Consider the following 19,659-nt stretch of genomic DNA (forward strand, 5'->3'; position numbering starts at 1 on the left):
CATGGACTGGCTCCCTAAAGTTGTATAAAAATAAAACTTGGAATGTGCTCGATATTTCTAAATCCCAAATCATCAATAAATTTAAAATTAGACACCAATAGTATAATACCACGAGATGCTTCCTATCATTTATGGATTTCGTTGCCCGTTAATAATTAAATAATCTCAAGTGAACAATTATAGTCATTAGAAAAGAAAAGATGCCATTAGAACAAGCTTAAAACCGTTATTTTATTATTAAATATCTTCATCAAAAGGATGTTGTAATTAATTACCCTGTATTCTACTGTCTTAAAACAAAATCAAAATAACCTAACAAATATTAATGAAAACAAAATTATATTATAATTTTAAATTAAAAAAGACAAAGGGAAAGACAAGAGCAGCAATCCTATTCTCCCTCATTATCTCTCTCTCCCCACTTTATTTCTCTTTCTCCCCCTCTCGCTGCGCCTCCACACTGTCCCCCCCCACCACCACAACCACCACCACATCACCGAGCTGGAATCTCTCTCTTCTCTCTTACGCATCTCCATGCGCCGCTGGTTCAGCGGTTTCGTTGATTAACCCCCTCCTCTCCCTCTGTAGATACCCTTACACACGACCACAATACACTCCCCCCCTCTCGTGATTCGAAAAACGACACCGTTTTATCACCTCCAGGAGCTAGGGTTTCGAAACCAGATAACCATTTCTAGAAAAAAACTTGTAAATATTATTGTCGTGTTTAGGGATTTTGATGGCATTGGGAGATTTAATGGCGTCAAGATTCTCCTCACAATCACCAGTCGCTTTTGTATCGAACCATTATGATCATTATCCGTCAAGTCACGAAGATGATGCTATTGATGTAGCCAGAAGAGATGACAATAATAATAGTAATAATAATAGAGATAGAGATTCTGATACTGCTAGCACTAGTAATTACAGCGGAGGCAATGCCACGGCAAGCATCACCGCCACAACCACTACTAGTACGGCGTATTTGCCGCAGACTGTTGTTTTGTGTGAGCTTAGACACGAGGCATTTGAAGCTTCTGTGCCTACCGGTCCGTCTGATAGTGGACTCGTTTCGAAATGGCGGCCCAAGGACCGAGTAAGATACTGTGTTTTGATGTTTTGTGTTATTTTTTATGTTTTAGTGTTTGATTGAATGTGAATGAGTTATAGTTTTTTCTAGGGTTTTGTTTGTCAGCTAGTCATTCTGGTGGATTTATGATTATGAAGAAAATTTGATCTTTTATGGTTGTTGTGTAGTTATTAAATGAAAAACACTTTTAACAAAATAGTTAGTTGAATAGATAATGGAACTGTTGAGGTGAGATGAAATTATTGTTTGGGTGGGGAAGTTTTACAGTAGTGTTGCTACTCGGAGGAATTGTTGTATCACACTGGCAATTGGCTGTTATGTGATCATTGGAAACTGTGGTTTCTTGGTGGGTGGGGGTGGTTTGAAGAGGTTTTGATTCAATATAAATATAAATTGTGGCACTTGACATTTTCCGTAAATGTTTCATAGAGGTTGTCTATCAAACCTGTGACATTTAACATGGCATCCCTGGAAATGAATTATAGTTTATAGAAAAGGACTAATTAGGGTTTTGCTTTATTGGTGGAAAGTGCATGCCATCAATTACTTGACATCATATTAGCTTAACAATTATATAAGGAAAACTTAGGTTTAGAAATCCTAATGTCAGTAAAAGTAACAGGTCTTCTGACCTTTGATGAGTGCTCTATGCTTTGTGAAATTTCTGAAACAAAGTGAGCTGAGGAAATTGAAATGCCAGTATCTTTTTTGCTTCTTCTTGACATTTTACTTTAGATGAAAAAGTCATTTAACTTTCAAAATAGTAAAGAGATTTCAATACTACTGCAATGAGGGTTATCATATTGACCATGTGACTGTTGGTTGGTCATGCCCTGCATAGCTAACTGTCTGCTGGGAAAAGAACATGTCGACAGAGCTCCTGAAGATCCTTGATCCAGTCTTAGCAGTCTTTTGATGAGCAGTTTTGATTTCTCTTTTTATTTTTATTTTGCCTTGAGCTTGCTTCTCTAGTTCTTAACTCTATCTGCTGCTATGGCCTAGCAAACATCTAATAATATTAAATGTGTGTTTGGAATTGGTGCTTTTGAGCTCAAAAAGTACCAAATTTTTGGGGTGCTATTCCTTGCTTTGGGAAAACATTGAAAATTCCCCAAAGGCATCAATTTAAGCTTATCATTGCTGTAAGAAGGGATGATAGTGTACAATGAATTTCCTAATTGGTTTTGTTGCTTTAGGGCTCCCACAGGGCTGACCACCTCTTTTCCTAGGATTGCCATAGATTTTGGCAAATGCCACTAGATCTTGTGAATGAAACATGTGTATTAGGACTGGGTACTGATTTTATTGCTTGGATGGATTAGAAGAAAATGATGTAGCAAGAAGAGTAAATCATATCCAAAAATAGCTTCTTGAAAGAAAAATATTGAACGAGTTATTAACTAGGAGAAAAACTGCATGCATTTAGCAGTTGCATGTTGTGGGATGCCATTGCCTCCACTTGCATTGTTCACAACAGAAGGTTTTTTCTTTGAATGGAATATTTTTCTTTCATTGATAATGGCTAGGATGGTAATATCCAGTGACATCTTGTTTTTTGTACTAGGCTATATTTCTTATCATCTCCATGTTGTGCCACCATGGTAAATTTTTGTTCTAGATGCTTACAAGTTATATCTTCACATGTACTTGTGTTTGATTTAGCTCCCAACTTTTTGTGCAGATGAAGACTGGATATGTAGCTCTAGTTTTATGTTTAAACATCAGTGTTGATCCTCCGGATGTAATAAAGATATCCCCTTGTGCCAGAATGGAGTGCTGGATAGGTGCACTTTGAGCTGCTGATCTCTTCTATTAGTTTTAAATATTTGCCTTCTCTCAACTCATGCTTTGTATGCTGCTTTCACTTAAGCTTTTGTTTTAATATTAGAATTGTGTGGTTTATAAACTTTTTTTTAGAAGGCCAATTGGTCAAAAGACCCTCAAACGTTTTGTCAAATCCAACTTGATCCCTGGCTTTTCCTTTTTTCGATTTTGTTCCCTCAAACTATCAAGTCAAAGCAGTTGATCATGGAGGCAGTAATTACAGCCATCTGTTTTTAACAAAGGTGGCCAAATGCTTTGACCTGATAGTTCGAGGGACCAAAATCAGAAAAACAAAAGTTAGGGGTTATGTTGGGTTTTTCCAAAGTCCACGGGCTCTTTTGACCAGTTAGCTTTTTTAAGAAACTGTTGTGTGGTGCTTAACTTGTCTCTACTATTTGATTATTTATCTTACTGTTGGATTCATATAGTTGTAATGCTTTGTTGGTTGTATGGAAGAAAGCAATGCACTAGAATCTGGGAGCTTACTGCAATTTTTCAACTACACAATTTAAATCCAATTTACTTTCCTATCATTTTATCTCCATGGCAAATAAGTGAAACATAATCAAGAAATGCTAAGAACAATCTCCTTTTATTCATGAATTTAAATCCTCCCATTGGAGGTTCTAATTTTCCTTTTTCTTGGCAGATCCACTTTCAATGGCACCTCAAAAAGCTCTTGAAACAATTGGAAAAAACTTAAGCATTCAGTATGAAAGGTGGCAACCTAAGGTGAGGACTTTCTTGACACTTCTTTCTTTGAATTATAGTTCCATTTATATTTACTTTGTTCATCTATTAACAGGCTCGCTACAAGGTTCAACTTGATCCTACTGTTGATGAAGTGAAGAAACTTTGTAATACATGCCGAAAATATGCCAAGTCCGAGAGAGTTTTGTTTCATTACAATGGGCATGGCGTTCCAAAGCCAACTGCTAATGGTGAAATCTGGCTATTCAATAAGGTTTTACTTTTACTCCTTTAGTTGATGAGTTTTTTTATTTCACTGCTACAGTAATCTTTCTAGACATTTTTATATTTAACATGCTAAAAATTTTCTTCATCACTGGTGTAGAGTTATACACAATACATTCCCTTGCCAGTCAGTGATCTTGATTCCTGGCTGAGAACACCGTCAATCTATGTTTTTGATTGCTCTGCTGCTGGGCTGATAGTCAATGCATTTCAGGAGGTATTCAGCAATTGTGTCACTATAAGTTTCTTTCTATGTACCTTTGACTGCTATTTCATAAAATTTGATCTCACAATTTGAGTAATCTGATTCTAACTTGGCTGTTACTATTCTTTAAATAGCTTCATGACTGGAATGCTTCTGGCTCTGCTGGATCCACGCGGGATTGCATTTTGCTTGCAGCCTGTGAAGCACACGAGACTTTGCCACAAAGTGATGAATTTCCTGCTGATGTGTTCACTTCATGCCTCACCACTCCTATCAAGATGGCATTGAAATGGTGAAGCTTTTATCTTTTTAGTTTTGATTGTTACAATCCATCCTTTCTTTTCCTTTCAGATAGCAACTTTCTGACTTCTGGATAAGGATTTCCATGTTTTTTCTCCTCATTACATTAGTTAGTGTTTTCTATTTATGTAACTTGCCTGTGATTATCTTCTATTCTTTTGTCTTCTGATGACTTTACAAGGAATATTTAAATGTACTATGTTGAGTTGTCTTGATATTTGGAGTTTTCATGTGGTTCACTTCTGAAATGTAATGGTAATTGATTATTTTTGTGGCAAGTACTTGTTAATCATTTGGTTTACATTAAATGTACTATGTTGAGTTGTCTTGATATTTGGAGTTTTCATGTGGTTCACTTCTGAAATGTAATGGTAATTGATTATTTTTGTGGCAAGTACTTGTTAATCATTTTGGGTTTCACTTCTGAAATGTAGTGGTAATTGATTATTTTTGTGGCAAATACTTGTTAATCATTTGGTTTTCATCCCTGTGCCCCAGGTTCTACAGACGTTCACTACTTTGTGACTCCCTTGACTACTCATTAATTGATAAAATTCCTGGACGGCAAAACGATCGTAAAACACTTCTGGGAGAATTGAACTGGATCTTTACTGCAGTGACAGACACAATTGCTTGGAATGTTCTTCCTCGTGGTAGTTTCTTCTTATTAAAAAATGATTTTTTGATTTTTCATACGTGCACTTCCTCTGATTTAGTTCTTCATTTCTCTCTTTCCTTGTTACATGTAGATAACACTTAGTTTTACTCTGCAGATCTTTTCCAGAAGTTGTTCAGGCAAGATTTGCTAGTTGCCAGTCTGTTCAGAAATTTTTTGCTTGCTGAAAGAATTATGCGTTCGGCAAATTGTTCTCCAATTTCTCATCCAATGCTGCCACCAACCCATCAGCATCATATGTGGTATTGTAGGAAATACTTGTTTAGTCAGCCCTGCAGTGTGTTCACATATCCATTTATCACTGTTTCACTAAGGTTCAATGCAGGGATGCATGGGATATGGCTGCTGAAATTTGCCTCTCTCAGCTTCCATCTCTGGTCGAGGATCCAAATGCAGAATTCCAGGTGTGTTCCATTGTGATACTATGCTACAATAAATTGGCATGAAATTTCTTCTGCCACAATTGTCATGTGCTTTTGGAAGACTGACTTTATTTATTTATTTTTCATATTATTACCTTTTGTCCATCCAAAGCATAAAAATTTAAAGTGTCTAAGCAATATGCCTTTCTTTTGATTCAGCCGAGTCCTTTTTTTACTGAACAACTGACGGCTTTTGAAGTGTGGTTGGACCATGGATGTGAACATAAGAAGCCACCCGAGCAGTTGCCTATTGTTCTTCAGGTGTGTGCCACTTAGTTCATGTTAATTTCAAGAGAATCACAAGTGCCTTTTTTTTTCCTTCTGTTTGTAATTACAAAAAAAAAAAAAAAACTGGTAAAATGCTTTATATTAGGTTAGATTTTATCCACGTCCATGCCTGTCTTAGCTAAATTCTATTCTTCTGTTCTGTTTTCTGTAACTATTATCTTATGAGATTTTTATTTATTCATATACAGGTTCTGCTAAGTCAATGCCATCGTTTCCGAGCACTGGTTCTTCTAGGGAGATTCCTTGATATGGGACGCTGGGCAGTGGATCTGGTACTTGCTGATGAATTCTTTGGTGCAAAAGCTTTTTTATGAACAAGTGCTCATGGATTGGGGTTTTATTATCATGGCATGATTGACTTTGTTTTATTTTATTTTTTTCTAGGCTTTATCTGTTGGAATATTTCCATATGTTTTGAAGCTGTTGCAAACAACAACACCAGAACTAAGGCAAATTCTTGTATTCATATGGACAAAAATTCTAGCGCTTGATAAGGTACATTTTCAAGGTCTTTTTAACTTTTTTGACAAGTTGGTGCATGTATGGTGTGCTGTATTAAACAATATTTTGAATATTTTTGGTCTCTAGTGGTGGTTACTGGAGTAAAATATTCTCCACCTGTATTATAAATTTGCATAAGATGAAAGGGTGCAAATGATCATTTTTAGTGACAAAAAGAATTATCAAAAGAAATGTTGAAATAATATTGTGCAGTTTTTGCCTCTGGGGCATGTAGCTAAAATACTATTTTCCTAGTTCATAAGACTACAACAGTGGCATTATTGTTCAAAGAATGACTTAGGCTGGAAATTTAACAACTACAAACTATATCTTACTGCCTTTAATTCCCAATTTTCTCGTGGCTGTTGTTCTTATGTCAAAAAAAATTACCAGGGCTGGAAATTTTACCACTATTAGAATTACTTTCTGTTTGATTGTACTCATTTCTATAACAGTACTTAAGAAGTTCTTTCTTGTGGATCTCAGTCATGCCAGGTTGATCTTGTTAAGGATGGGGGGCATACATATTTTATTAGGTTTCTCGACAGCTTGGAAGCATATCCAGAACAGCGTGCAATGGCTGCATTTGTTTTGGCTGTTATTGTTGATGGACACAGACGGGGCCAGGAAGCCTGTATTAAAGCTGGTTTGATTCATGTGTGCTTGAAGCACCTTCAAGGTTCAGTGCCAAATGACACACAACCTGAACCCTTGTTTCTTCAGTGGCTTTGCCTCTGCCTGGGAAAGCTGTGGGAGGATTTCACAGAGGCTCAGATACTAGGTTTGCAGGCCGACTCCCCAGCAATATATGCTCCTCTACTGTTGGAGCCCCAACCAGAGGTTTATCTTTTTATTAGTTTGTTATCTTCAGCAGTTCTTCTTGAGTTTGCTTATTTGTTGAACTACTTAATTACATAATCTATTCATTCCAGGTTAGGGCTTCTGCTGCATTTGCACTGGCCACCTTGCTTGATGTTGGGGGTGATGTCTGCAGGGATGGTGCTACTGGAGATGATGAGTGTGATGATGATGAAAAAATTAGAGCTGAAATTAGTATTGTTAGAAGTCTATTAAGCGCTGTTTCAGATGGAAGTCCTCTGGTCAGGGCAGAGGTTGCTGTAGGTATGTGTAGCTAACCATTAACATTTCTATACTTGATCGATTATGTTTTCTTTCTTTTAGTTTAGTGCTGTGAATATGCCTTCAATTGCAATTATCATGTATAATTCAGTTGGGGGCAGGTTAATAACATCAACTATCGCTGGGGCCGTGGTTAACATTTTGGAATTTAAAAGAATACCTGAAGTGCTACCTTCTCTTATCATTTTTTCTCAGCCAGATTTCGGTTATCATCTGTTCTGTGGGAAATTTTTTCCTTCTGTCAACAGATTAAAATAAAAATTTTGGGGCTTAAATTTATAATATTACATCCTCCAAAGCCAATGAGTCTACTAACATGCTTGACAAAGCGCACCAATTATTAAAGCTAATTATATCCCTGGTGGATCATCTATTTGATCCCTACTTTTCAAAATGACCTTTATAGGTTTTTGTACTCATAAAAGGCTGTAAAAAGATTCGGAGGCAACATAAGACTTTTTTTCCCGTGAAAAGCAATGTTGTTTGGTGTCTTTTTGCCTCTTCATGTCCACTTTGTTTCTTCACCAGTTCTGGGGCAAGTGTAGGGTGTGGGGCAGTCCATATTTTTTCTCCTATTTCATGTTTGTTTTAGTGAGTCCCTGGGATTACAATTGTGAATCATGAATGAATTCAGTTCTCTTTGTGCAGCTCTGGCACGCTTTACATGTGGCCACAAACAGCACCTCAAGCCAATCGCTGCCTCCAATTGGAAACCTCAGTCGAATTTCCTACTCAACTCATTACCTTCTTTGGCCCATCTAAAAGCTACAGGTAGTGGACATGCCAACCCTAATCAGTATGTGCCATATGCAAGTATTGTTTCATCTCAATTTGGCCCTTTGACAAGAGGTGGTAGTGACAGCCCATCTGTGGTTCGAGATGGAAGGGCTTCCACCAGCAGTCCTACTAAAGCTGGAATTATGCATGGATCACCATTATCTGATGATTCATCTCTGCATTCGGATTCTGGTATATTGAATGACATTGTCAGCAATGGGGAAGTACTCCATTCAAGGCCAAAGCTTCTGGATAATGGATTATATTCTGACTGTGTACTGGCTATGTGCACTTTCGCCAAGGATCCTTCTCCACGCATAGCAAGCCTTGGTCGAAGGGTACTGTCGATTATTGGGATTGGACAAGTGGTGACAAAATCTGTAAATTCCACTGGTAGCAGTGGTCCCAAAATGTCATCTCCGACTCCAAGTCTTGCTGGACTGGCTCGTTCATCATCATGGATTGACATGCATGCAGGTAACTCTTCTCTTTATATCTTTTTACATGATTGTACTGTCACTCCAAGCAAGTGATTGTGTCATCTTAGTTATCTGCACCTTTATCTTTTGATCTTCTCTAATCTTTAATTTTGGAATATTTTTGACAGGTCACATTCCTTTGACATTCAGAACTCCTCCTGTCAGTCCTCCACGATCAACCTACCTAACAGGAATGCGTAGGGTGTGTTCTTTGGAGTTCAGGCCGCACCTTATGAATTCTCCAGATTCAGGATTAGCTGATCCTCTTTTAGCTTCTGTTGGATCTTCTGGAGGCACAGAACGGAGTTTGCTTCCTCAGTCAACTATCTACAATTGGAGTTGTGGTCACTTCTCAAAGCCGCTTCTCACCACACCGGATGATTCTGAAGAAATATTAGTTAGAAGGGAAGAAAGGGAAAAATTTGCACTGGAACATATTGCCATGTGTCAGCACTCTTGTGTGTCTTTCTATTTGTTTTCTCTTCTTTTATTTATTTATTTATTTTTGTACGAGGTTTTGGTTGAGCTGATGAAATGTTCATTTTTCTTGGCCAGCTGTTAGCAACCTTAATAACAGAATTGCTAGTTGGGATACAAAGTTTGAAACTGGTACAAAGACAGCCTTGCTTCAGCCTTTCTCTCCTATTGTGGTTGCTGCTGACGAGAATGAACGAATTAGGTAAGCCAGTCTTTATTCAATACATCTTTTATGGAGTATTATTTTAGTTTCTCATGGCTGTCTGTTTTGACATGCCAAGTATGGTCGCAGATTAATGACATTGTATGATGTCATGTTTTCAAAAGTTGGGAAACTTGCATACATTGTACAATATGCCATCAGGAACTACTTCTCAGTGGCTCTGGCTTCTTGCTTAACTTAATCTTTAGTTCTGTTTATCCTGTTACCTTTTGCATCTAGTAAGAACAATTCAGCATGTATTCTACCTAAATTCAACTGATACTACAGAAAGGCCTGGGCAAACAAAAACTGGAGTATGGATTCTTTTGTTTTTTTCCCTGGTGATAGGCAAATAATTTTTAATCTTTTCTCTGATATTGATCTCTTGAGTGATGTGTGATGCTTGTTTCTTTGAAGGGTGTGGAATTATGAGGAAGCTACCCTTCTCAATGGGTTTGATAATCATGATTTTTCCGACAGAGGAATTTCAAAGCTCTGTCTTGTAAACGAGCTAGATGACAGTTTGCTCCTTGTTGCTTCATGTAATGTTTTTTTACTGATTTTCAATTCATTTCATGGTGGCTAGACTGGTCCTTTATTAGAATGCTAGGAATCATTTTTGCCATGTTTTTGCTAAAGATGATGGAAGTATACGGATTTGGAAAGACTACACTGTGAAGGGTAAGCAAAAGCTTGTCACTGCATTTTCTTCAATCCAAGGTCATGGACTTGGTGTGCAGAGTTTGAATGCTGTTGTGGACTGGCAACAACAATCTGGATATCTGGTACATATTTAATTGTCTTTTGTACTGTTTTTATATTCGTAATGTGATGTTTATAATAGTTTCTTCTATTTTTAATGTTGCTTTCCTAGTATGCTTCGGGGGAGATACCATCCATCATCATGCTTTGGGACCTGGATAAAGAGCAGCTTATTCATTCTATTCCTTCCTCGTCAGATTGTAGCGTCTCAGCAATGGTGAGTTTTGTTGTTTCCTGGGGTTGTTTTTGAAAGTAGTGTCATTCTTTGCTACAATAGATAATAGCAGAACTAAGTTAGAATTTACGAAAAGCGGCAAATTTAAAACATGGTAGTTTTGAAGAAATTCTTTAGTTCTTTTGTTTATGGTGTGCTTGTGGATGTGAGAATGGTTCATGACCTTTCGTACCTCATTTTTTTCTTTCTGATTATTTTACTGTTCAAGTTTTATGGGGTAGGCTCTCATAAAACACCACTGTTATCATTACCATGTAATAACACTAAGAAAACGTTATCATGCATGTACCTATTGGTGGTAAAATGCAGATGTGTGATTGGCTATAGGAGCGCTTTAACGAATACCTTTCTTTTCATTTGTGACAATGATGCTTGCTGGATACATTAAATGTTGTCTTACAGATTTTACCATTGTCTTTTGCTGATGTTCAATTTTTAACTGATTGTGCTTGAGAGCTTTTCCCTATCATCATAAACCGTGGAGTCAAAAGAAATCTTGTCAAGGTTTGTGGAAAGCTGTTTCCAACTGAATGAAACCCAGCCTTGGATCCAAAGTCTTGCTTCTCTGTTCTGTTCTAATGAGTGCTAGGTGTGGTTTTTTTTTTGTTTCAATTTTCTACCCTCTTACTCCAGTATTCAAAATGTGCAATACCGTTACTCCATCTGATAAACCTTTTTCTCTTTCTGGAATTGCTGTTGCAAGGAATAAAAATAAACCTCAGAGTGGTGTATGTAGAATACTCCATAAACTTTTAGTTTTCCTTGCTACAGGTTTCATCCATTATAATCATATAATCTGCAAATAATAAAAATCATGGTGTATCATCTTGAATATGGACAATTTCTCCATCACGAAAGCAAAAGGTAGAGGCTGCAAACCAAAAGGACTGTCCGGATGGTAGATTCTTGGTGCTACCCAACCATGATGGATAAATAGTTCATGTCCCTCCCAATAGTTCTCACCCTTGTAATTGTCCTTTATACGTTCACACTTGTTCCCCAGCTCCACAATAGGACCTCTGTTACATTATCTAGAGTGATAGAAAGTTTATGGAGGTCTCTTTTTTTTCTTTGTATTTGCATCAGCCTCATTGGGAATAATATAGCCTTCATAGTTGCCTGGCATAGAAGTGAATTAGTTTTCTCATGGAGTAGCATTTTAATGTGCTGCTCTGGTGCTTGTCAAGGATTATTCTCCTTCACCATTTATTTGCATAGCAATTTGCTTTCTATAGCCAGTGACTAAACATTGCAGTTCTTGGTACTATTTCAATAGCATCTTCAAATTGAATTCGTATGGATAAGGTTGTTCCATGCCCAAAATTGGTTATGGGCAAAGATTATGTATGTAAATCGCAATCTTGTCCAGATTTAAGAAAATGTTTATAATTTTTGTGCACTATTGTTTCTGCCACCATATCAAGCATCCATATCTTTAATAATCTTTTATTTATTGCTATTTGGTAGTTTATTTCATATCCGCTGTCATCATTAGTAACTTGTCAAATCTGTTGAATGATCTTCATTTATGTTTATCTGTGCAGTCTGCTTCTCAAGTTCATGGAGGTCAATTTACTGCTGGTTTTGTGGATGGGTCTGTCAAACTCTATGATGTCCGAACACCTGGAATGTGAGCACTGCTTGTAAAGTGTTCCTCTGGCTCTGGCATGGCATAAATGTTTGCTTGTTTTTGACATTTTGATAAGCTTGTTACTGTTGCTACTTTTTTTATGATAACAATCCCAAATTCAAATAAACTGGTTCCTAATGCTTTACAGTGAAACAAGTAATGGGACTGTATGTGATGAAACGAGTTGGGGATTCCTATCATATGATGAAATATGTCGATCTTATTATAGACCAGACTATTCAGTAACTTCTATTGCAAGCTCAAAAGATATATTACTTTGCATTCCCTTCTGTTTAACTGTTGTATTTTTTCTAATTTTAGGCTTGTTTGTGCTACTCGGCCGCACACTGAGAATGTAGAAAAAGTTGTGGGGATTGGCTTTCATCCCGGGCTTGATCCTGGAAAGGTAACAATTGCACTTTGTGATATACTTGTTTGTTTAGACAGCTGGTGGATTTGTATCTTGCCTTGCCACAATTCTCCTTTTCTCTTGTTTTCTTTCAGATTGTCAGTGCATCCCAGGCTGGTGACATGAAGTTCCTGGATATGAGAAATTATAGAGATCCCTATCTCACGATCAAGGCCCACAGGGGCTCACTCACAGCTCTAGCTGTTCATAGGCATGCCCCTATTATTGCCAGTGGATCGGCAAAACAAATTATTAAATTATTCAGTCTAAATGGTGAACCATTAGGCTCCATTAGATACCACCTAACCATAATGGCCCAGAAGATCGGTCCTGTAAGCTGCCTCACCTTCCATCCTTACCAGGTCCTCCTTGCTGCTGGTGCTACTGATGCTTTATTCTCCATCTACGCCGATGACAACACTCAAGCAAGATGAAAGCACACTTCTTTACTGGTTGACTATGTCGTAGATTTTTGGTGGCTGCACAAGCACTGAATGATTTGTTAATGTCACCGATGGTAGTTTATGGCTTCAGATGTGACAGTCGACCATGCCAACACCTGTTTGCTGAAACACTGATTTGACGTCCTGAATCGTGTGCCAGATATTTCATCAGCCTCCAGTGCTGAGGGTCAGATGGTGAGAAGAAGTCCTGCATGGTGTGGGTGGAGGCAAAAATGTGTGTAAATAGTTTCTTTTCCTTCGGTGTGTTCATTGATCCTTATATCTCCTTGTTCATTTTTATAAGCAACACGTGTCACTACATAATTGGAAGTGTTGCTAACCGATGTTGATAATCAGTTTATCATTCAATCCCAGAATATTTTAATAGGTTTATGGTTCGATGGGCTTTTGTATAGCTTGTAATTAACTGTCGAGTTTGCCCCCTGTAACCCCTTGACCCTTTGAAAAATTCTCTTGTTTCAATTATCCAGCAAGGCCTGGAATGGTGTGATTAAGATGTTAAAGACAGGATGATGCCCCACCTTGTATCATCTCGACCATAAAACTAGAGTGATAAAAATGTATTGCGGCGTTTAATATTCTGAGAAGACGCTATAGGCAAAACTGGACATCTATATACCAAGAACATGTTTGTTTGATCACACCATGGAATGAGTGATGAAGCCAGCTACAAGCTTCCAATGAAGAGCCTGGCTACTTTTCGCAATTCGGGTTAATTGAAGATCAAAACCACTAAATCCCACATCAATTTCATATAACATAGGCAAGTGCTTAGATAACCAGCAGAAGCTACCCAAGAGTTGGATGGACGACCCATCAATGGGGAATGGAGAGCTATTATCGCCTCAACCTCCTTCGGTACATCTAAAAATGAACCTTCTTACACACCCCAAACTGAAAGACCACACAACAGGCAGTAGCCATATTCACAAAGATATATCCAGTTTGTGCGCCCTATTCCCCACTAACATTTCACTTGCTCCCACCCACCATACCTTCGCCAGATGATCCTGACAAGCTTGGTGGTCTGCTGCCAGTCATTTTATACCTCCATCTGCATTTCCAAGAACATTTAGATCTTCAAACAACCTGTATGGAGGAACAAAGGACTGCTTTTGTCCTGGAGCTGCAGGTATCCTAGAGGCGGAACTCATCCAAGGATCACCACTCATGGTTGATCCATTGCCTGCTTTTGTGGGAAATGAGTTAAATTGTTGCACAGGTCTAGCAGCTTGCACCGGTGTATAAGATGCAGTTTTGTTGGCTCGGGGAGATGAAAACATATTATTTGTAGCAGACGTGTGATTTTGGTTGTTGAGATAACCAGTTGTAGCTGCCCAGGGTGGAGGTGGGTAGCAGGACGAGTACAGCTGAGGCTGACGCACTGCTTGCTGCTGGGGTTGAGGTTGCAACTGTTGCAGTGGTTGAGATGGAGGTGGTAACTGGTGCTGCTGAGTTTGATGCTGTAACTGGGGTTGAGAAGGAGGTCGTACTTGGTGCTGCTGAGTTTGAGGCTGGGCCCATGGAACGACATAGCTGTTGTATGGAATGGGCCCATGGTTTACAGGATAAGTTCGAGAAACATACGGATAACCTTGTGTATTGGAGGAAACATGTAATTGAGGCATGGTTTTGGAGATTGGTGGGGTGTGAGGGGAGGTTGATGTTGACAAGGTGAGGCTCAAAAGGTCAATCATATCCTGCTCTTTCATGGTTCTTACTGGTGCAGGTGGGTCAGGAAGAGCCAGAGCATTGCGTGGGGAAGAGGTTGATGCAATGGGCACGCCAGCATTCAATGGCACAAGAGCCCCGTTTGTTCCACATGAGCTTTGAGATGACATGGAACGTGTTTTGGAATGCCTGTGTTCACAGAACAAAACAAGTGCAATTACTGCTTCGAGATAAACCAAAGTCTTGGTAAACAGCCATGATGCAGAGCATGAACAAAGGAAAACGGATAAATAATTTGTAAATCTCCATAAAGGTTGGCCAGCTACCAAAGTAAAATAAATTGAGTGGTCTTTTATTCACCAATTACTGCTCCTGTCGCTCCACATACTGGCCATAGTTATGGTCAAAGTTTATTTCCTACCTCGTGATTGCTTCATGATGGGTTCCAAAGTGGTAGAACTGCTATCTCCCTTATGTATGTAATGTGAAAATAATTTAAAAGTTCAGGTCACCAATGAAAAATTATATAAGATTATTTTCATAAGCATGAGCTACCTCCGAGCTAGCTGTGCGAAGCCATCCTCCTCTTCATCATCTTCATCTATAGCGCTCCTTGTCACATTAGGAACTGGTGTGGTGGAATTAGTTGTAGATCTTGGTCTGGCATCCCTTGCTTCAGTTGGCTTGATGTCTGAGGACCATCCTTCACTTGGTTTGGAGCATAAGCTTGTAACTTGAGTTGGCATTGGAGAGCCAGAAGCAATAGCATCATGTTTTGCAAGCAAGATTTGCAGACTGTCATTTAGTTCAAGACCCTTGCCAAGAAGTTCCTCGTCCCTGCATCATGACCAAGATACTTTCAGAAATTCATGTACCAGACTTGCATGGGATCAACACTCGCATGCATGGAGAAACAAAGACAAGCATACAGTTACCAGTCTTATATCAAGAACATGTTTTCAGAAAAATAGACATCTAACGAGCAACTGACCCAGTTGTAGCTAGCATCTGCATCAATTTTTTCTGGTTCGACCTACACCGGTCGACAAGATCAACTATCACTTCATCTTTTATAGCCTGAGAAGACAAGCAGGACCACATCTCAAATATTTTCCTCAATTGTTTCGCTAAGGTAAAAAGCTCACTGCACATACCTCACAGTTTCCAGGGTTAACAGCTTGCAGCATATCATTCAAGAGCTCCATAACATCCCACATGGAATCCAAGCCTGACAAACTATGATAATTGAGAAAAATATCAGTCAATAAAAAACATGAGATTTGGCAATTTTGAGAATACATCATAGACAAATACAATGTGTAAACCAGCAGTTGATCCTAACCTTAAGCCTTCAATCTCTGCAGCCATTGTTTCATCAAGTCTTCTAGAAGAATTGCTAGGCATTCCATAACCAGGTTGGGTAAGCCTCAATGTTGGATTGGTTGCCGGTGGTGTAAATATTGGAGCCGCATCTAATGATCGCTGGGGAAATTCAACTCCAGCACGCTGCCATTCGCACACCCCGTAACTAAAAATTAATTTTTCTGTACAGATTCCATGTAATATGGCATAATTTGTTAATTAACTACTATGAATGAAAAAACTTTTGATCTGGCTGTCATAAAAGTATGTAAGAGCATATGAGCAATATTCCATCCGAAGGATTGGGCTTGCATCTCATTTGAATGCAACCATCTATAGCATCATTTGAAGGCACTCTTATTATGAATCATGCATTGAGACCATATCTTTCTAGCATTAAAAATTAAATTAAAAATCAAATTAAAAAATTGACAGCGCACTGTAATCCACAACAATATTTGGTTGGATACAAAACCTATAAATTATGTTTAGATCAGGGGCTTATCATTCTAGCATTCAATGATTATTGCCCCACTTCCAAAGTCAACCGAGTAAAAATTTCATGCAAGAGTTGGCACACATACTGAACCCAGCAGGAGCACATCAAATAAAATAATAGAATATTTTAGCGAGATACTTGCCCTTAATTCCTCATATGCCCAATAATACTGAGGGTGTTTTCCTCCAGGCCCACCAAATGCCTCTTGCCAAGAATCAAGCAAAGCCAGAATCTTATCTCTCACATGCATATCTGTCTGCACAACCAGTTAAAATGTGTTAAGTTAAGATCAAGGCTTCCCCCAACCTAGCCCCTTTTTCGTTTTTTATGAAGATCGATTAGATGAGAAAAATACAAACATCAATGTTTCGATTTTCTCATGAAAAATCAACCACATTCAATCTTATTTGAGATCAATGGAGGCCTCAGACAACATAGCTGGGAATTTTTCCCATCAAAACCAAATAGCTCATTGAGCACTGTGGTTTTTATGGCAAAGGCACCAATAAGTGGCAATTATATCAAAACAATTTATATGTTATCCTAGTTAAGATGGGCCAAAACTTTTGCTTATACTACTCTTAAATAAACCTAATTACAATTTCTCCCGAAATATTTTGGCTGGCCTAGTTAAAAGGTTTGAGATGAACAACCATTGCTGGAATTTCCATAAAACACACAGCTTAACAATGTATCAATTGCAAAACACAAATGGCTCCACCTCTTTATGTATATGCACAACTCCAATTGACTATTAGACATTCTACTGACATTTATTCTTTTGGTTGCTGGAGTTCAGAATTTAACATCTTGAAAACAGAATGGCTACAGAATTACAATTACGAAGGATTCTAAAGAAGGGAATCATATATACTGATTTCTAACACATATTAAAAAAGAAAACAAAAAGGAGTCTCTACAGAGATGGTAAAATTGACGATAATTACTTCTAGCAAGAATTCAAGGAGTTACCTTCTTCTTTATGATTTTCACCATTTCCCCCAATACATTCTTTTCAGCAATTTGAAAATGGACATAATCACCACAGTTCTTCACCAATGTCTCCAAAAGCTACAGAGAAAATTTTGCACTCAATCAAGCAAACCCAAAAAACCAAAAAAGAAGAAGAAGAAGAAGAAGAAAGAAAACTTTATAAACAACAGAGCTTCCTCGAATGCCGAATAGATAATTCAAATCCATATTTTGGTGCAATAATCAAAAGAATTTCACATTCCAAAACACACATTTGAATTCGACAAAACCATAATCGAAATAATAAAAGCTTAAAAAAAACATAGAAAAATTAGTGAATTCAAGAAAACAAAAGGCTACCGTCAAAGTGAGTAGTTGGACTTTAGGGCTCTTGTGCTGCAACCTTTTCTTCAAAGCTTTCACTACATCTTTGGCTTGCCTGGTATATATATATAAAAATAAATAAATAAATAAATAACCAATCTCACCAAACAACACAACATCGAGTCTAAAAAAACCCATTTGATAAAAAAAACACCATTTCTTCTTATAAATTATTTCTCATAAAATTAAAATTCTTTCCGGAAAAACAAAGCATACTGATTAACCGATAACAAAGAAGTAAGCTTCAATTTCAGTTACAACACCTAAGAGAATTAAGAAGCAGAATCTTTAACACGTACGTATACGTATAAACATACGTATACAAATGCGCAGGGTAAAAAAAACCCACCTGTTGTCAAAACGTGAAATTCTGAATAAAAACATAAAAGAGTTAAAAGAAGAAGCAAAAAGGAATTACCAGTGATGAGAATTAACGGAGTCACAAATATCAATATTCATGGTCCAATCAGGACCGATTAAAAGATCGCATGTTGCTTTATCAACGGCAACTGTTGCCGAAGAAGACGAACCCAAACCCATCCCCATAGCAAGAGCCATCAATCTCTCTCTTTCTTTACTTGTGTTTAGCTCGTTTTCTGGGAGTGTTGTTCGACGACAAAATTGAAGGTGACAGTGATGATGATGATGATGATGAAAAGAAAGTCTCTCTCTTTCTTTCTCTTATTAATTATTTTCTTGTTTGGCAGGAAAGAAAATAAATCTAGGCCTTCTTGGTTGTTTTCCTTCTCTCTTTTCTTTCTTTATCTGGGTCACTTCTCAATTCTCATTGATTTTCTCCCCTTTCTTTTCATTATTTTTTGACTCGCCATTTTCTTTCAGCCTTCTCTTCGCGGAAATGTCGTTTCTTTATTTCCTTTCCTTCTTCTTATTTGTTCTTATAAATTATTTTATTAGTTGATAAACAAATTTATGTTGCCTTTCCTTCTTATTTGTTCTTATACATTATTTTATTAGTTGATAAACAAATTTATTTAAATTAGAAAAATTGTCTTATTTCATACAGAATCTGATCCTGCCTTCTGCTAATTTATTTTAGTTTTACGGAACAATTTTATTTTTCAGGGTTTTTTTATAATTTTTTGTTTGTTTTACATTTTGAAAAAATTTAATCTCTTTTTATTTTTATTATAAATTTATGCTTTTTAATACTTTGATATCTTTTTAACATAACATAGTAATATTAAAAATAATTTTTTTTTTAATCAGAATAACTTGAGAGTGAGAGAAAGTAGAGGGGGGGCTTAGAACGGACAAAAATGATTGTCAGAGGTCAGAATCAATCAGGGTGGGGTTGTCTGTTAAAGAAAAGTGGAGGTCAGTTTTGTCATGCAACCCCCAAAATATGGATGGACCAAAAATCTTCTCAGCATTCTTAGGGATATTGCCAGAATGAGACATTGAGGTGATAAGAGAACATACTGTAAACAGAGGTTTGTTTTGGCTGTTTCCAAGCAGTTCGATTTTACTTGTAATAAAGTTCATTCATGCCAAATACTGCACGCTGTCCCACTTCATCAAATATTTTCCTGCCAGGTTTTTTTTTTTTTTTGGAGAATCCAGGTTTGATATAGTATTATTTTTTTTAATGAAATATGGGAAAAGTGGTGAAAAATAATTGTTTATATAAATAAATATAAAAAATCATTAATAATAAATCACCCAATATTTTAAGATGGCCACTTAGGTTTTGTTTCACATTGCAATCCAACAATATTTTTAAAAAGTTTTAAATTTTTTAGTTTTAAATTATTTTATTTTTTGTGTTTTTGAATTAATTTGATATATTGATACCAAAAATAAATTTTAAAAAACTTTAAAATATTATTTTGATATATTTTTAAATAAAAAATATTTTAAAAAGTAATTTTTATCATATTTTCAAATAGTCATTTAA

At 37.2% G+C, this 19,659-nt stretch overlaps 2 protein-coding genes across 3 annotated transcripts; one reads left to right on the forward strand and one right to left on the reverse strand.

Annotated features, from left to right (window-relative positions):
• The first annotated feature begins 375 nt into the window (after positions 1 to 375).
• RAPTOR1 (Regulatory-associated protein of TOR 1) lies at positions 376 to 13,234 on the forward strand. Of its 2 annotated transcripts, none has more exons than XM_011020735.1 (23): positions 376 to 1,096; positions 2,772 to 2,874; positions 3,564 to 3,646; positions 3,720 to 3,878; positions 3,990 to 4,106; positions 4,229 to 4,386; positions 4,893 to 5,047; positions 5,168 to 5,312; positions 5,396 to 5,474; positions 5,652 to 5,753; positions 5,969 to 6,052; positions 6,165 to 6,275; positions 6,768 to 7,121; positions 7,214 to 7,403; positions 8,070 to 8,675; positions 8,806 to 9,135; positions 9,233 to 9,356; positions 9,774 to 9,898; positions 9,996 to 10,141; positions 10,231 to 10,335; positions 11,898 to 11,983; positions 12,305 to 12,389; positions 12,488 to 13,234. In XM_011020735.1, exons 1-23 carry the CDS (start codon positions 740 to 742, stop codon positions 12,824 to 12,826), a joined length of 4,143 nt encoding a protein of 1,380 aa, XP_011019037.1. In that variant the 5' UTR covers positions 376 to 739; the 3' UTR covers positions 12,827 to 13,234. The 2 variants fall into 2 exon arrangements, with proteins under 2 accessions (XP_011019037.1, XP_011019038.1); XM_011020736.1 differs by having other exon boundaries at positions 8,806 to 9,123.
• A 277-nt stretch (positions 13,235 to 13,511) lies between these two features.
• LOC105121881 (target of Myb protein 1-like) lies at positions 13,512 to 18,597 on the reverse strand. The gene is made up of 9 exons (XM_011020737.1): positions 18,163 to 18,597; positions 17,721 to 17,799; positions 17,361 to 17,459; positions 16,531 to 16,644; positions 15,870 to 16,033; positions 15,682 to 15,763; positions 15,519 to 15,604; positions 15,083 to 15,364; positions 13,512 to 14,716 (listed from the first exon to the last, which is right to left on the reverse strand). The coding sequence occupies exons 1-9, from the start codon at positions 18,300 to 18,302 to the stop codon at positions 13,894 to 13,896; spliced, it is 1,869 nt and encodes a 622-aa protein (XP_011019039.1). The 5' UTR covers positions 18,303 to 18,597; the 3' UTR covers positions 13,512 to 13,893.
• Between the last annotated feature and the right edge of the window lie 1,062 nt (positions 18,598 to 19,659).

Source organism: Populus euphratica, unplaced genomic scaffold (genome assembly GCF_000495115.2).
Source record: "Populus euphratica unplaced genomic scaffold, PopEup_1.0 scaffold46.1, whole genome shotgun sequence".
NCBI lineage: Eukaryota > Viridiplantae > Streptophyta > Magnoliopsida > Malpighiales > Salicaceae > Populus > Populus euphratica.

Bases quoted from the DNA above. Each gene is read 5' to 3' on its own strand.
- LOC105121881 (XM_011020737.1), bottom strand. From the start codon at position 18,302: ATGGCTCTTGCTATGGGGATGGGTTTGGGTTCGTCTTCTTCGGCAACA. The intron at 17,460-17,720 runs GTAGCCTTTTGT...TTTTCTCTGTAG, and splicing joins TCCAACTACTCACTTTGACG to CTTTTGGAGACATTGGTGAA. The intron at 14,717-15,082 runs GTAGCTCATGCT...CTGTGAACACAG, and splicing joins TTCGCACAGCTAGCTCGGAG to GCATTCCAAAACACGTTCCA.
- RAPTOR1 (XM_011020735.1), top strand. From the start codon at position 740: ATGGCATTGGGAGATTTAATGGCGTCAAGATTCTCCTCACAATCACCA. The intron at 6,276-6,767 runs GTACATTTTCAA...TGTGGATCTCAG, and splicing joins AAATTCTAGCGCTTGATAAG to TCATGCCAGGTTGATCTTGT. The intron at 9,899-9,995 runs GTAATGTTTTTT...TTTTTGCTAAAG, and splicing joins TTTGCTCCTTGTTGCTTCAT to ATGATGGAAGTATACGGATT.